The sequence below is a fragment of the Anopheles arabiensis genome, chromosome 3 (assembly GCF_016920715.1).
Source record: "Anopheles arabiensis isolate DONGOLA chromosome 3, AaraD3, whole genome shotgun sequence".
In the NCBI taxonomy this organism is placed as follows: Eukaryota; Metazoa; Arthropoda; class Insecta; order Diptera; family Culicidae; genus Anopheles; species Anopheles arabiensis.
Window position 1 is genome coordinate 20,351,574 of NC_053518.1, and position 14,563 is coordinate 20,366,136.

General features: G+C 48.2%; 1 protein-coding gene across 1 annotated transcript; it reads left to right on the forward strand.

Annotated features, from left to right (window-relative positions):
• The first annotated feature begins 1,443 nt into the window (after positions 1-1,443).
• LOC120901433 (glutathione hydrolase 1 proenzyme-like) lies at positions 1,444-14,094 on the forward strand. Its single transcript, XM_040309381.1, has 6 exons — positions 1,444-1,899; positions 7,392-8,186; positions 8,277-8,702; positions 12,032-12,844; positions 12,929-13,357; positions 13,432-14,094. Exons 1-6 carry the CDS (start codon positions 1,895-1,897, stop codon positions 13,949-13,951), a joined length of 2,988 nt encoding a protein of 995 aa, XP_040165315.1. The 5' UTR covers positions 1,444-1,894; the 3' UTR covers positions 13,952-14,094.
• Positions 14,095-14,563: the final 469 nt, after the last annotated feature.

The following is a 14,563-nucleotide window of genomic DNA, read 5'->3' on the forward strand; positions in this document are numbered from 1 at the left end:
AATGTTTACGAGCATCTTCAACGATCCTCTTGGCAGCATCCTCTTGGTGGCTACCCTGTTGGCAAAACTCAGTAGTGCTTCTGAGTGACGGAACTCATGCTGCCGGTACTTTGCCGCATGGAATGCGCCAAAGTGGCCATCATCTCAAAAACTACTAGTCACATTCTAGCGAGCGATACCGTTTTGGAATCAGCTTGTCCTATACAGGCAGTCTCCGAGATACACGGTTCCCCATTAGCCGAAAACAGGCACTAAATTCCGCGTATCTCGAATTTCCGCGTAAGTCGAATCTCGTACTTTCCATCCAAAATATCACTAATGTTCGTATAATTTTGCAAGGTTTTAGCTACTTTATCAATTATTTTATATTATACTGACTGAATACTACAGTTTCAAACCTTTTGAAATGGTTTTTCACATTCGAGAAATTCTAAAGAGAAATTATTTTTATTTGCCAATTTATGTGTCAAATCAGTACAATTTGCCCAAATAACTGTCAAATTTGGAAAACCGCGTATCTCCGATTCCGCATATAAGAGGTACCGTGTATTTCAGGGACCGCCTGTAGTTAAAAAATCAATTTATGTGTCTATTGGTCATCAAACAAAGATATATCGGAATGAGGGGTTTTAAACCAACTTAAAGCGGGTAATAAATAATACCTGATCTTTTATTAGAAGGACAAGTAGTATCGTTATCAAATCCTAGCCGTGCAACTAGACATATCATCCAAATAGCGTCGCACTGTGAAGCGTGAAGCCAAAATCTATTACATATAATGATATTCGATGAGAAGTCCATACAAAAGCAATCGCTTCACTGCGTGAAATTGACTTGACATGTCTGGATGCACGGTAAGGTTAGAGAGCGTAGATTAACCAGCAGCGGTGCGTAAACTTGTACAGATAATAGGTATACGGTAAGCGGAATAAGACGAGTGTGAAGAGATCAATAAAGAGAACGATCATTCGTGTTGAGAGCACGGAGTAGAACACTACAGGCATGATGTATTTCCATCCTTTTTCTGCAATTTTGTCAAAACCAATGATCGGTTGCAATACTTCAAATCATTTCAGCACACTTTCTAAACACCTTCTAACGTTACGTTGTATTCTGTCAACATCACAAGCATTGATACTCCAATTATTCCACTCCAATCGCAAAACACTACTGTTTGCTATTTTGTTACTATGAATTATAAGCACTTTAAAACGATGTTTCACCAACCAAGCTGTGTGTAAGTGTGTGCCACTCGAAAATCGTTTCAACCGGGCGGCAGCGATCCAATGCACTGCTGGAGCATAGAGAGGTTGAGATTGAGTGATTATTTGCCAGCAGGGCAGCGCGCGCGCGCTCTGTATGCCGTAGGGCCAGCGTCCCACGACGACGCAGTGGGAAGGGTCTATTGTGCTGCGGGCAGACCGCGTGCAGTCGTTGTGGACGCCGGTACATTCCCTCCCCCCCCCTTCACACACCTCTCGTAGTCGGTACGCGGAGTATATTAGGCGGTTCATATCGCTTGGCCTCTGCTATCAGTCGCCTCAGTCGCGGTTCGGCAGTGGTGCCCTAGAGATGTGGTTTTACTACGGTGTGATCGATTTTCTTACGTGTTGCTGCGCGTAAACCTTCCCACCCCCCAGCGAGATCTCTGCTAAAGAACCGACTGTAAAGTTTGCGATACTTACTATTAACTCATAGTGAAATTTTGAGTGCGTGTGTGATCAAACAACGAAAACGGGGTGATACATATTGGAGTTGTGATTATAATTCAATTAGCGTTTGCGGAAAGTGGTGTAGTGGTTATTTAAAAATTGCGTTACTTTAGGCACTCGGTATCAACGATCCCGCCCGTGTGTGTGTGTGTTTTTTAACTTCAAACCCGGAGGGTTAGAAAATGATGTAAGTTGACAACCACAAACGCAAAAAAAACATTAACAACGCACCTCGCTGTGAGCCACGTCAAGCACCTGCGCAAAGCTTGCGGTTGTATCACTCACTGCCTGCCGAAGATCGATTTGAACCGATCGCGTTAACCTAGCTATGCAACTCTCTGTGTGTGTCGTTATGTTCTGCATCTATTATTTCCTTTACATCATACAGTGGATCATTTCTTGGGGTCTTGAGTCTTTCCCATTTCTCTGGCACAACATTTATCTTGAGCGCACCCCTACAAACACCCTTCTATTTACGTGCACGCTGCTTGTTGCGAGATTCCTACCATAGGTTACACACTAGCAAATAAGTCGAAACTCTGATCGCGATCGACACAGAAACCGATCAGATAATGTGGATCATTCTAACCATGCGATGCGTCTCCGAAGATGTGAATTAAGTGTTGTATGCTTATGGTGATCAATGGAAACCCTTTGTGCATGCGGGGGGAAACACCCTCTCATCGTTCCAGTGCCTGCGTGTACCGATCGGAAAAGCCATCCGGATGAGAGGTACCACTCCTCCACACTCGCGTCAACCCGGTACTCGACTGCAAACACAGCGCCTCTAGCACAACCTGTGGAACAAGAATGGTAGACAGGCCGCGTGCAAACATTCTGTCATGTATCGAACAAGTATTTGACATTATCTTGAAAAAGTGGGGAGGTGTAGTGTACGGGGGTAAAACGGGGTTTTGTGGGGCGATTTTACAACGCTTCCCGCGATAACCACATTCAAGATTCAAGAGCGCGTAGCACAAATGTACCTCAACCGGTAAATGAAGGCGGCGTGCTGAAGCATTCCACTACGATAGATAAAGCCCTCATACGCGCACTCAATTGTTTGGCGTTATCTAGAAAGGACCAATTATGATGACGGATTTTTAATCCCGATTGCTAGAGTACACGGTAAATTGGGGATCAATGACTGGACAGTTTTGGCCAGTTCGCCCGGGTCCAGCATATCACACGTGGTTATGCCTGTGACAAATGGTTCTTTTATTTTTAGACGAGCTAGTTTTCGGGCATCCATCAAGTGCGAATGAACTTTTTTATTAGAATACATACACGGTTCAGTCTATTTCCGGTTTCGGTTTGGCGAGATAATTTTCCAGGCCCATTACGGAACTCGTTGTACAAAATGTGCAAAACGGGGTTTTTTGAGGGCTGATTTTTTCCAAACATGATCGTACATCTATGGAATCTATGGATGAATACATTAGAGAGAGATAATGATGGCCGCGACGCCAATGGCGACGACGATCAGCAGCAACCCATTCGTCCGTCCGTCCTCTCTATCAGGGTTGTGTCTGAATGAGAATAATAGAATTGTTGCAAAAAAAAAAGCCCTCCACACACACACATTATTGTTCGTATCGTGCATGTAGGGCTTGTGGGGGGATGATGGGAGACCACCCTTATTATTTGATGCAGCTGTACCATTTGGCCTTGGACGTACGGTGAGTGAGCTATAGGCATGGGAGAGCATGGCAGCATTTGGTACGTGCCCGATCCACAATGGACAACATCTCGCACAACCCCGATTCCAATGTGAAGCCAAATCAGATGGAGAGCACGGGAGATCTTGCAAAGGGAGAAAGCACCAACCCACTTCAGTGCCACTGGCGGAGGAACAGTGATCTTTACCAAGTGCCACCGTCCGCTTATGCAATCTACTCCGTTTAAAAAAACTTCTTTTCATTCGCAGTTTGTTGCTTCACTATGTGACACTTAGCATGACGCCCGTGACTGATTGATACGGCGGTCCGTTGGGTGGTTCGTTTGCTGGCCACCGGACCACCGGCTCGGAAAAGGGAGCTACAGACGGGGAGATCCTTTTCTCTATTTGACATGACGATGAATTGACAAAACAGGAGATAATTGAAAAACAACCAGCCAGGGAACCAGCCAGGGCACTACACAAAAGGTTTGATAGTAGTACCTTTCCATTTGCTCGCGCTCCCTTCCATGCTGGATCGATGGCAAACGTCGTCGATCGTCATACAGTAAGACTGTGACTGACACAAAGCGTCGACCAAAAATAGCCAACAATCCATTTAACACCCAATGTGTGTGTGTGTTTGCCTTTCGGATTGCGGATGTTCGGAACAGTTTGAATGGTAATAGGAATGTGCCAAAATCGTCGATCATGCCAATAAATTTAACACCCTTGTTGTGGGGTGTCTTTCCCATTGCATTCACGCTCTCTCTCTCGCTCTCTCTCTCTCTGTCTTTTTGCCTGGCGTTTTATTAATTGAAGAATAAAATAGAACAAAACCCTGCTACACTTCCCGAAGATCACTTAAGAAACTAGGACTAGTTCAATCAATCATCGCCCAATTGTGATGTACAATTGGCCTACATTTGTTGGGGACAGGCTTCCCCGCAGAGTAGCCGGAATGGGCAATAAATAGTGTTTTGCGAATTTCATCTTTTCCCCCACCCAATTGTGGTGGTTCAATCGGAAAACAAACTGTATCCCTCGCTACGCGGGAAAGTGTGTCCATGTGTCAATCTGTCTGTATGGACTACTGTTTAACAAGCTATCAACTTTATCAATCACTTTCAATGGCGGCACAATTCCCACTTCCCACTACACGCTATCTGCGATCTCGTTTACAAGCGTTCATGTTCGTGATGAATGTCGTTTGTACGACGAGTTGCACATCGCTCCCCAAAAAACCGCTTAAATGTTCCCCAATTTTCTTGCACACAAGGTCGTGTGACAACATCCTACAAGGTGTGCCTAGGTAACGGGTAACAACCCTTCAAGCTATTCGCTTTTCTTCTTTGCCTTCCTTTTTTTCCATGTGAATAGGGTTGTGTGGAACGATCGCTTGCAAACTTAATTGCCGCTCCCGATCGATGATGCCTATGCTCCAATTCGGTGCCCGATCACCTTGAACCACCGACAGGGCAAACATAAACAGACAAATTGGTACGCAAATTGTGCCCTTTTAGTGGTAAAAGCACCCGTCACGAAGGTAGACGCTGCCGGGAAATGGGGACAGTTGGTGAAGCAGAGGTACTAATTATCCTCACCCATCGTCATGTCGTTGTTACGGTTCTGGGTCTCCCCCTACGTATGACAACAATTAGCAACAGTAAGGGGTGTACAGTTTTATTGTTATACAAGTGCCGCACGTCTATGTCTCCACGGCTTTTGAAGAGAGGGAATGCACGTGGTCGGTTGCACTGTTGTCCACTGTCCACTCTAAGCACTCGTTCAGGTGAACCCGTTAGCTACCGTGTGTGGTTGGCTTGTTGGCGCCCTCCTGTAAAGCTGTTTGGCTTATTCCGACGCGTGCTGGCACTTTTGAAGCGGTTGTCAAGTTTGAAGTATTTCCTCCAGTGTGTGTGTCCGTAAGCTCATCCCAAGCGAGCAATGTCTTTAGATGGGCAATTAGTTGGTGTTCTAGGTTAGATAAAGTGAAGAATCATTCCAAAACTGTGGCCGTAGATAACTGCTGCGCCATGCTTGAGCAAATGTCGTAAATGTCTTCTGTGCCAAAGCATGCTATCGTTTGCCGTAGCTCCATTCCGAGTTATCAGTCACGATCACTTTTATTGTTCCGCCGGTTGATAAACGTAAGAGATTCCGTCGAGGCGGTTCTTGGGTGGTCATCGTCACAGGGTGTGAGCTCCGGTAGGTTGGTCTACCCATTTTCTGAAGGTCGTTATCGGAGCATCGGAGATTGCGGTGAATTCGGACGTCACGGCACTTCCGCGCCGGTTACAAGTGGATCCTACCACATACCTCATGAATGGATCTCATGAGGAGCATTTAAGATTGGAAATTATTGTTTTAAGATTGGGGTGTCCCCCATCTTGCTGTGAGCTTTATGGCCTAGACTGACGCTGATAATGGTTGTTGTGAAGAGCTAAGAGCCCGAAGAGCAAAGTGAGGACAAGAGTGATCTTTGTAATTAGTATTTCAACTCTTGGCCCACGATCTTCTCGTTCAGTATAGTCTTCAATAAAATACCTCTTCCAAGCTAATTACGACCTTAGCCGCTCTAGATCTTCTCGTTGGGCTCATTTATCTGGCAAACTCACAACATGCAGGTGCCATCACAACAGCATCTAGTTAGGGATGGAGAGCTTTTATGGTACTGCGCACTGCATTCTACGCAGTGGCTCATGCAATCTTTTTACTATCCTTGGATTCTACTATTCGGCAAGAATATATGGAAATTGTAGGTTTACTATAGGCTCCCATTTTAAGCAGTGACTTTAGGCGACGAACTCTACGCTCTTAGGTTACACAGGTTATAATCAGCGAATGTTGATAATTTTGGCCAAAGATTCTGATATCTCATTCTCCTCCTTGGTATATTCACGAAGAATATTAGATCGTTTGGTTCAATAACCTGGATTGTTTTTTTTTGTGTGTGAAATTATAAAATGGAAACCAAACAAGTTCATCTTTCGCATCTTCAAGTTCCTCCTAAAGCAATAACAATGTTCTCTTAGCTTAACTTAGGTTAATAGCTCACGTGGAACCGACTTACACCCTTTTTTAGCATACTTTATTATGTTTTTGATGCTGTTAATACAATTTAAAACAAAAATCGAGTTGCTTCTTTTGTAGTCCATGTAAGATAAACCTTCCTTCGAATTGTTTTCAAAGTGGTGCGATCGTCTGCTACACTGCACGGGGATCACTCGATACCCGATTCTGAGGCTGCTGCGTATGGGAGCTGCGCATGCGTCGGGTTGTCTTGGGATGATATGTGACACCGCACGTGGAGCTACAGCTGAATACCCGAGGCTACAACTCGTGAGAACGTCTTGCTTGTTGATATAGGTTGTCATTATAGTAAAAATAAACATAGACCATAAACTAAAGCACTAGATTGCAATGGTCAGAAAAATGAGGAATTCTTCAATATCAACCGCAAGGAAGGAAAAAATATCATTTATGTTTGCGTAGTCCGTAGTCAGCTCACAGCTCATCTCGAGTTACACAGTAGTCCAATGGAGAGAAAAGACAGTTGGGCTCGAGTAAATGAATTGGGATATTGATGTACGAAACAAAAGTTTTCGTGATCACTTCCACCGTTAAAAGATCGTTATTTTGTGGTATATTGCCTTATCCTAGTCATATAGTTGCAAAGTGCAGTAACGATTAGCAATTGTGAATCTTCGATCGTTGTCAAAACATTGAACTCATCTTTAAGCCACACTGTCTTTAAACAAACATATTTAGATGCGATCAAGACGGCTGAAGCATTCCTCAACTGTTTCCAACTGTTGTGCCCAACAAGAAGAACTGTGTGAAGAGATCTTTGTAATTGGTATCCTAAATCTTGGAATTCAAGACAAAATTTGATCCTCTCATTGTGTGCTGTCTTCAAATCATACTACACAAAACCATGTGTTTGTTACACTTTGCTGCCGTGATCTACCCCATAACCTCTTCAACCGCTCTTACAATCCTGCACCTGTGTCACGTTGCAGATTGAATGTCAATAAGAAAAAGCTTCTGCTGCTATCCGTCCTAGCAGCGATAGTGATCGTCGCCCTTGCCGTCGGCCTCACCGTCGGGCTTCGCTCGCGTGACAGTTCAGACAATCAGCATGCCCGGCTTACCGGAGCCGCCGTCACCTCCAACGGCATCGAGTGTGCCGGCATCGGTGCAGACATCCTGCGGCGCAACGGTTCGGCAGTGGATGCCGCCATTGCAACGCTGTTCTGCGAAGGTGTAACCTGCCCCCAGAGCATGGGTCTCGGCGGTGGCTTCCTGGCCACGATCTACATCCGCGACACCAACACGGCCGTGGCGTTGGACGCACGCGAAGTGGCACCGGCCGCCGCCACCAAGGACATGTACGTGAACCAATCGTCGGTACAGGGCGGACTGGCGGTCGCTGTGCCCGGTGAGGTGAAGGGTTACTGGGAGCTACACCAGCGCTACGGACGGCTGGAGTGGAAGGAGCTGGTCGAACCGACGGTACGACTGTGCCGCGAAGGCCACCTTGTAACGGGCTACCTGGAGCGCATCCTAAAAGGCCGCGAGCAGCGCATCCGCAACATACCAACGCTGCGCGATGTGTTCATCAACCCGGCCACCGATCAAACTTGGCAGGAGGGCGATCGGCTGAAGCGCCCAACGCTGGCCGACACGCTCGAGGTGATTGCGCGCGAAGGCGCGGACGCACTGTACAGCCGCAACGGGACGCTGCTGCCGATGCTGATGCGCGATCTCAAACTGTTCGGCAGCATCATCACCGAGGACGACTTTTACAACTACGAGTAGGTTATCCTTCCAGTCTGTGCGTCTGTCTGTGTCTAGGGTCAGGTATGATCTCGTCTAACGCTTTCGGCCCAATTTGCCATTCGCAGACCACGGTGGGTTGCTCCGGCACGAACCAGTATTAGAAAGTCTAGTCACGTGTACTCGTTCCCGCTGCCCGGCAGCGGTCCCGTACTGAACTACATGCTTAACATCCTGGACAACTACGACGAGCTGCGACCGGACGACCCACTGTCCTGGCACCGGATCGTGGAAAGCTTCAAGCACGGCTACGGCATGCGCACGCGCCTCGGCGACCCGGCCTTCGTGCCCGGCATCGAGGACAATCTGGACAAGCTGGCGAGCAAAACGTACGCCCGCTACATCTCGGAAACGATCCAGAACGATCGGACGCACGCCGAGTACGCACACTACGGCGCGGAGTTTTCCAACGAGCGCGACCAGGGCACGGCCCACGTGTCCATCCTTGCGCCGAACGGTGATGCCGTCGCGGTCACCAGCACCATCAACAGTGTGTAAGTGTGCTTGTGTGTGTATGCTGTGTGTATGTTCCGGCACCGTTCCTCAAACACTCTCTCTCCCCCGTTGCTCTTTATCGTCTATCGACAGCTTGGGCGCAATGATACGCTCCCCCTCGACCGGTATCGTGCTGAACGACGAGATGGACGATTTCTCCACGCCCGGGCTGATCAACTCGTACGGGCTGCCCGCATCGCCGGCCAACTTTATCGTGCCCGGCAAACGGCCGCTCTCCTCGATGACACCGACAATCGTTACCGATGACACGGGGGACGTGCGCATCGTGGCGGGCAGTGCGGGCGGTTCGCGCATTACCACCGCCACGATGCAGCTGATCGTGCGGCACCTGCTGTTTGGCGAAACGCTCGGCACTATCATTAGGGCGCCCCGGATGCACCATCAGCTCGCGCCGATGTCGATCGAGTACGAGAAGGGATTCGATCCGGTCGTGATCGCCGGGCTGGAAGCGCGCGGGCACGTTTGCGTGCAGGCTGCGTCGGACGGTGGGTTTGCGGCGCTGACCGCAATCGTACGCCACGCACGCGGCACACCAATGTCCACCCTCATCGAAGCGACGTACGATCCGCGACGATCGGGCAGTATCGAGATTTTGCAGGATTGCACTAGCACTAGTTGTTAATTTGTGCTGTGCGTGTGTTTGTATCCATGCCAGATACATATCATTAGAAAGATAGATAGAAGGAACAAATGGGAAGAGAGGGAGACCGGAGCTGCGTGTGGGGTTCCTGTAACGATAGCTTGCCGTTTTGTTTTAGTATTGTTGTTAGTGATATTACAATTCATTTATGTCGACACCAGTATACGTCTGTACAATCGTTACCTAGTTACCAGATTTTGTATAATAAAATGAGATTTAAAGAGCAAACATCACGTGTGCGTACGTGTGATGTATAGCAACAACAGCAATAATGGGGACAGCATCCTATCCTAACAGCAAATCGCACCGCTTCCTTTCCGCACGTAACACCATGACTAATCTTCGCGTACTTCTAACCCAAAGCACCCAAGCGCGGTGTCATCCATCAATTACGTAACGCCTATAATCTTGATTTTTAACATATAATTACTATCCAATTCCTCTCAAACTCGGACGATTTCAAACATTCTGAAGAGGGGCATACAGTTGTGAGTCTTATTTTGTACGAAATTGAATAAATATTACCAAACAGCCCTTCCAATGTATATGTAAAGAGCTACAACAAACATGTTTGAAAGGGTTTGCTTACTTAATAACTCAAAAGGGTCTTAGTACTTAATACTTAATTGTTAGATGTCTTAAACAACTCCTCGACGGGGGGTCTAAACGACCTACAATCTCAGCCTTCCTTTAGACGGCAAACAGTAAACGCTTGATTAAAAAAGCAATAACAAACAGTGGAGAAACCCAACTAACGAAACACAATGCTTTTTGATGAGACTGAGAATATTGTTACGGATATTAGTTACTAACTTATCCGGCGCTATAAACGCTTTGCTTTGTCTTGGTCTGCCTCAGGAGTGTCCGAACCTCCTCACGGTCTCGCTCCTTAGTCTGCTAATCCGTCATTCCGGCCTCCACGCCATCTTGCCACCTCAATTCGGGCATACCACGCGTCCTTTGTCCTTGTGGACGGCCTAAAAAAATAAGAAATAATTAAAATCTCGATTTCGTTGAATAAAGTAATTTCAATTTCAATAAGAATAAAGTAAATAAAGTAATGGTGATGGAAATCGATGTTTCCGTCGGAATCGATACCGGCTAGCTCCAAAGTTTTCTGGAATCGATTCCGGAAGTATGTCCGGAATCAGTTTCCGGAATCGATTGCGGAATCGGCTCCGAAATTGGTTCCAAAATCTGATCCTTAATTGGAATCGACAACGGAAATGGCTCCAGAATCATAATCGTTTCCGGAATGGGAATCGGAATCGGTTCCGGAATCGGAATCGTTTCTGGAATCGGAATTTAGTCTGAAATCTGTTCCGAAATAGGAATCGGTTCCAGAATCGGAATCGGTTTAGGAATCGGAATCGGTTCCGGAATCGGAATCGGTTCAGGAATCGGAATCGGTTCCGGAATCTGAATCGCTTCCGGAATCGGAATCGCTTCCGCAATCAGAATCAGTTCCAGAATCAGAATCAGTTCAGGAATCGAAATCGGTTCCGGAATCGGAATCAGTTACGGAATCAAAATCCGGAATCGGAATTGGCTCCGTAATCAGATTCGGCTTCGAAATCGGAGTCGGTTTCGGCATCTTCACAAGAATAGAGGAATGGGAATCGGAATCGGAATCGTTTCTGGAATCGGAATTGAGTCTGAAATCTGTTTCGAAATAGGAATCGGTTCCAGAATCGGAATCGGTTTAGGAATCGGAATCGGTTCCGGAATCGGAATCGGTTCAGGAATCGGAATCGGTTCCGGAATCGGAATCGCTTCCGGAATCGGAATCGCTTCCGCAATCAGAATCAGTTCCAGAATCAGAGTCAGTTCAGGAATCGAAATCGGTTCCGGAATCGGAATCAGTTACGGAATCAAAATCCGGAATCGGAATTGGCTCCGTAATCAGATTCGGCTTCGAAATCGGAGTCGGTTTCGGCATCTTCACAAGAATAGATCGATCGAGGAATGGGAATCGGAATCGGAATCGTTTCTGGAATCGGAATTGAGTCTGAAATCTGTTCCGAAATAGGAATCGGTTACGGAATCAGAATCAGTTCCGGAATCAAAATCGGTTCAGGAATCGAAATCGATTCCGGAATCGAAATCGATTCCGGAATCGGAATCGGTTCCGGAATCAAAATCGGCTCCAGAATCGGAATTGGCTCCGAAATCAGATTCGGCTACATAAATCAGATTGAAGGGGGATTCTTCCAGAGCTACATTTTGTGGCAATAGCACAGGCCAGGCCCGGAATAAAAAAATGCAACTTTAGCGTTACGTAAATGATGGATGATGCCCAAGGTGGCGTCGAAGCATGAACAGGTCATCTAGCGGGTTACGCGCCATCGATCCTGTTATCAGCGGCACGAAATTGACCGGCAAAACAGCTTAACTAACACACGTTCGCATGCCTCCAAAAATGATGGAATATACGGGGACCATACAGGAATGCATGTAACATTTAGCTTAGTGTAGCTTCGACTGTGCATCGGTTCGGTAGTAGATATTAACACACTTTCCACCAGCATGTTCTAACAGTGTTCTCGGCTTTTTTTTAACTCCCATAAACAAGAAAAATAAATAAATGTCTCATTAAATACATTGTTTTTGCTTAAAAAAGAAATTAAGCAGTGCGTGTCGATAGAACACTCATCGACCCGCCCCCAGCATCATGAAGCGCAGAACCATTCTCTCGCTGCTGATCGCAGCGATCATACTCACAATCCTGATCGTCGTGTTTGTGCTAGCCACCCAGGGCAACATAACACTCCCCCCTCCACCGGGTGAACCTATCGCCCATCATCACCGTACCGGTGCGGTCGTCGCGAACGGTGCCGAGTGTGCCGCGATCGGGGCCCAAATCCTGCGCCAGAATGGTACCGCCGCCGACGCTGCCATCGCCACGCTGTTCTGCGAAGGCGTGACCTGCCCGCAAAGTATGGGCCTGGGCGGCGGCTTTCTGCTGACCATCTACGACCGCCAGAACGGTACGGTGGAAACGCTAAATGCACGCGAATCGGCACCGGCCGCTGCGGAGCGCAGTATGTTGCGCGTAGCGAAGGAACGCGGGCAGGATACGCGTGGCCTTACCGTTGCCGTGCCGGGCGAGTTGAAGGGATACTGGGAGCTACATCAACGGTACGGTCGGCTAGAGTGGGCAGCACTGGTACAGCCAACGATCGAGCTCTGCGAACGGGGCCACCTGGTGACGCCCTATCTGAGCCGGATACTGGCGCGCGTTGAGCGACAACTCTACGCAGAGCCCTCGATGCGGGAAGTGTTTTTCAATTCGGCAACGAACCGCACGTGGCAGGAAGGGGACACAATCAAGCGGCTGCAGCTGGCAAAAACGTTGCGCATCGTAGCGGCCGAAGGAGTGGACAGTCTGTACAGCGCAAACGGGACGCTGCTGCGCCTGGTCCTGAAGGATCTGAAATCGTTCGGCAGTATTATAGAGGAGGAGGACTTTTTAAGCTACAGGTAAGAGCTGGAAAAAAAACCAAGGAAATGTTACAAAATAATGATCCTCTTTGTCCCCCCCCCCCCTCGTTCCCCTTTTTGCAGACCACGCTGGGAGGCACCGGACACGGTAACGCTGGCTGCCGGCGAACGCGTCCACTCGATCGTCGTGCCGGGCAGCGGGACGGTGCAGAACTTTATGCTGCGCGTGCTGGACGGGTACGCGAACATGAGCGCGACCGATCCGCTCAGCTGGCATCGCATCGTCGAGAGCATGAAGTTTGCGTACGGGCTGCGTACGCGCATCGGCGATCCGGCCTTCACGCCGGAAGCGGTCGCGGTCATACGCAACCTGACCGATCCCCAGTTTGCGGCGTACGTGCGCGAGCAGCTGATCAGTGACGAGCGTACGCACGACGACTTTGCGTACTATGGGGCGGAGTTTGCCGACGTGGAGGACAAGGGAACGGCCCACATCTGCGTGCTGGCGCCGAACGGTGATGCCGTGTCGGCCACAAGCACCATTAACTATCTGTAGGTGTAAATGAGGGCGAATGCCATTATCTTACAAAAAGGAAGTCATCATCATCATCATCATTTCCTTCCAGACTTGGCGCTAAAATACGCTCCCAGTCGACCGGCATCATACTGAACGATGAAATGGACGACTTTTCCACACCGGGCACGGTCAACACGTACGGGCTGCCGGCATCGCCCGCCAACTTTATAGCGCCGCGCAAAATCCCACTCTCCTCGATGACACCCTCGATCGTGACCGATCGGAACGGTGCAGTCCGCATGGTGCTGGGTGGTGCGGGTGGTTCGCGCATTACCAGCGCAACGGCCATCATGATCTATCGGCATCTGGTGTTTGGTGATGATCTCGCCACGATCATGAACGAGAAGCGGCTGCACCATCAGCTGGCCCCGATGTGGGTCGACTATGAGGCTGGCTTTCCCCAGACCGTGCTGGATGGGCTGGTAGCGAAGGGGCACCGGGTGAAGGAGAAAACGCCGGACGCTGGGTTTGCGGCGGCGACCGGCATTGTGCAGGATGCAGCGGAACATCTGGTGCAGGCGGCTTACGATCCACGGCGCGGTGGCAGTGTGGAGATTGTGAAAATGTAAGGTGCGCACAGTTGAGGCGCATACGCGGGGGTAAACGTAAGGGGAACGGTTTTGGGTGCAGTTGGTTTAAATGTAATCTTTATAATTGAAGTATTTACCGACAAATAAAATGGCACACAAACAAGTGTTTGAGGACAATAAAATGTTAAACGTTTGACAAAGTGAAAGCAACATGTCGAGCGATCACATCCGCTGTTCATGAAAGGTAGGAAAGAGGTAAGGAAAATACCCTGGCTCCAAGTCTAGGAGTTGGAGTTTATCTACTTATGAGAAATCTACGTCTGCGTCTTCCTGGTGGGACTTTCCGCCTGATCACGGCTTTGAATCGAACGGAAAAATATTTCGGAATCAAACCAACCAACTCGAGTCAATGAAAGTTTTAAGGACGTTTAGAAGTTTTTTAACAATCCTACGTACATGAAAATGAAAAAAATCAAATTAACTACGTTTAATTTGCCATGTCACTTTCCGTTCGACCTTCCGTGCGAGTGCCGTGATTAGGCGGATTATTTGCAATCGTCTTAAGCTTTCGTGTTAAGCTCTCTGGCTCACCGAAGCCAGGCTTAACAAGACCGAACTGAATCTTCCTCCTCAACACGTGTTTAGCATTCG